The sequence below is a fragment of the Rhipicephalus sanguineus genome, chromosome 8 (assembly GCF_013339695.2).
Source record: "Rhipicephalus sanguineus isolate Rsan-2018 chromosome 8, BIME_Rsan_1.4, whole genome shotgun sequence".
Lineage (NCBI taxonomy): Eukaryota > Metazoa > Arthropoda > Arachnida > Ixodida > Ixodidae > Rhipicephalus > Rhipicephalus sanguineus.
This window is the reverse complement of record NC_051183.1, coordinates 103,270,812-103,272,486: the sequence shown is the minus strand read 5'-3', so window position 1 is coordinate 103,272,486 and position 1,675 is coordinate 103,270,812. Positions and strand designations below refer to the sequence as shown.

The 1,675-nt window shown below is 49.1% G+C and overlaps 1 protein-coding gene across 1 annotated transcript; it reads left to right on the top strand.

The window, feature by feature from the left end:
* Positions 1-277: 277 nt before the first annotated feature.
* LOC125759480 (peroxynitrite isomerase THAP4-like) lies at positions 278-1,180 on the top strand. The gene has a single exon (XM_049418320.1). It carries the CDS (start codon positions 278-280, stop codon positions 1,178-1,180), a length of 903 nt encoding a protein of 300 aa, XP_049274277.1.
* Positions 1,181-1,675: the final 495 nt, after the last annotated feature.

The following is a 1,675-nucleotide window of genomic DNA, read 5'->3' as shown; positions in this document are numbered from 1 at the left end:
CGCCGCTCGCGCGCGGGCCTTTGGCGCTTTTTCTGTCGTCTGCTAAAAAGAAGCGCGAACGTTGTGCGGAGTTGTTACCATCACATTAAAAGAAGTAGTATTCATGTGTAAATAAGAATAAAGGTGAAATAAATTGTGAGTATGACTCTTACTGGAGTGATAATTCGCGTGGCAGTCACCTTGCAGACGACAAGTTTAACTCGTCGTTTGGTCGCAGAGGCAGTTGTAGGTCTGTCTGCTTCAGTGGGGATGTCCTCCTGCCTTTTCATCGGTCACTATGCGCTGCTGTTGCGTTCCGTTCTGCACTTCTAGCCAGCGAAAGAAAGAAGCAGGAGTGTCATTTCACGAGATACCAGCGAACACTGAGCTACGTGAACGATGGCTACGAGTTATCGCAAGAAAGAACTGGGTGCCGAATTCCACCTCAAATTACTCGGCCGTGTGCAGCCTACATTTTGTGGAAGCTGACTTTCGTGAAAATACTAAGAGGCGTATGCTAAAGCCCGATGCGGTGCCTAGTGTGTTTCCTCATTATCCATCGTACATGAAGAACGAGCCACCTAAGGAGAGAAGTTGCAGCAGCATACAGAAGAGAAAGCGTGATTCTTCGACGGACACGTTGGCAAGCCTGCCAAGTCAAAAAATCGATTCCCGCCCTGCATCGGCACCAGAAGTTCGCGCGGACACGCCTAAAGAAGTCACTGAGCCCAGTGGCTGGCAACAACCAGAAAGTGTTTCTTCAAGCGACATCCAAGACTTGCCTTTTGTGACAGCGGCTAGTGACTACTGTCAGTCCGCAAACATCCTTGAGCCACCAGATGCGCAGCCAGCGGAAGAGGGTGCAGGCGCGCGTGCCTTGAGGTCACTTGGTGTTCAAGCCGACAGCAGGAGCACCGCATCAGCCTTCTTGGAGCGAAAAAAATGGCGGGAGAAGGAAAGAGCATGGAAGCAACGAAATGAAAGACTGCAGGCAACAGTCGATGCCTACAAGAAGGAGCTGCAACAATTGAAGGAAGAGCGCAACGTGAGCAAACTTCTTCAAGTCGCCAGGGACTCAGATCAGGGCAGCACTAAAGCCAGAGTCATTATGGATCAAGTGCTAAATTACAAGGCGAAAAAACCGAAGTGGTGTGAAACCATTATACGACAGGGTATAATTTTGCGGAACCTCTCGACGTAGTCGTATGAATATATAAGGACAGAGCTCCTCGCGCTCCCGTGCAGAACTACGCTTCAAAAGTACCTGGGAACTACTGTCGGCGAAATAGGTTTCAGTGAACTAGTGAAGCAAATGCTCAACGCTGAAATGGAGTGCCTCGGGACCGAGCAGGCCAAAATGTGCAGGCTCGTCGTAGATGAAATTAGGATCAAGCAAAGGCTTGAATACAACAAACAGAGAGATGTTTTCCTGGGCGATGTAGACATGGGTGCTCTGAACAAAGTTTTGTCGGACTCGGAAAGGAGCGAACTAGCGAACTCGCTTTTGTGCTTCTTGATCTGTGGCCTTCATGCTAGGTTCCGGATCCCAGTGGGATACTTCTTCACCAGAGCATGCACTGGTGAACTACTTGCGGAAACCACCAAGCACGTCATCAGAAAAACTGAATAATTGGGATTCGAGATAGTTCGAGTTGTGACTGACAACCATAAAATAAACGTCGCTGCAATGGAGATA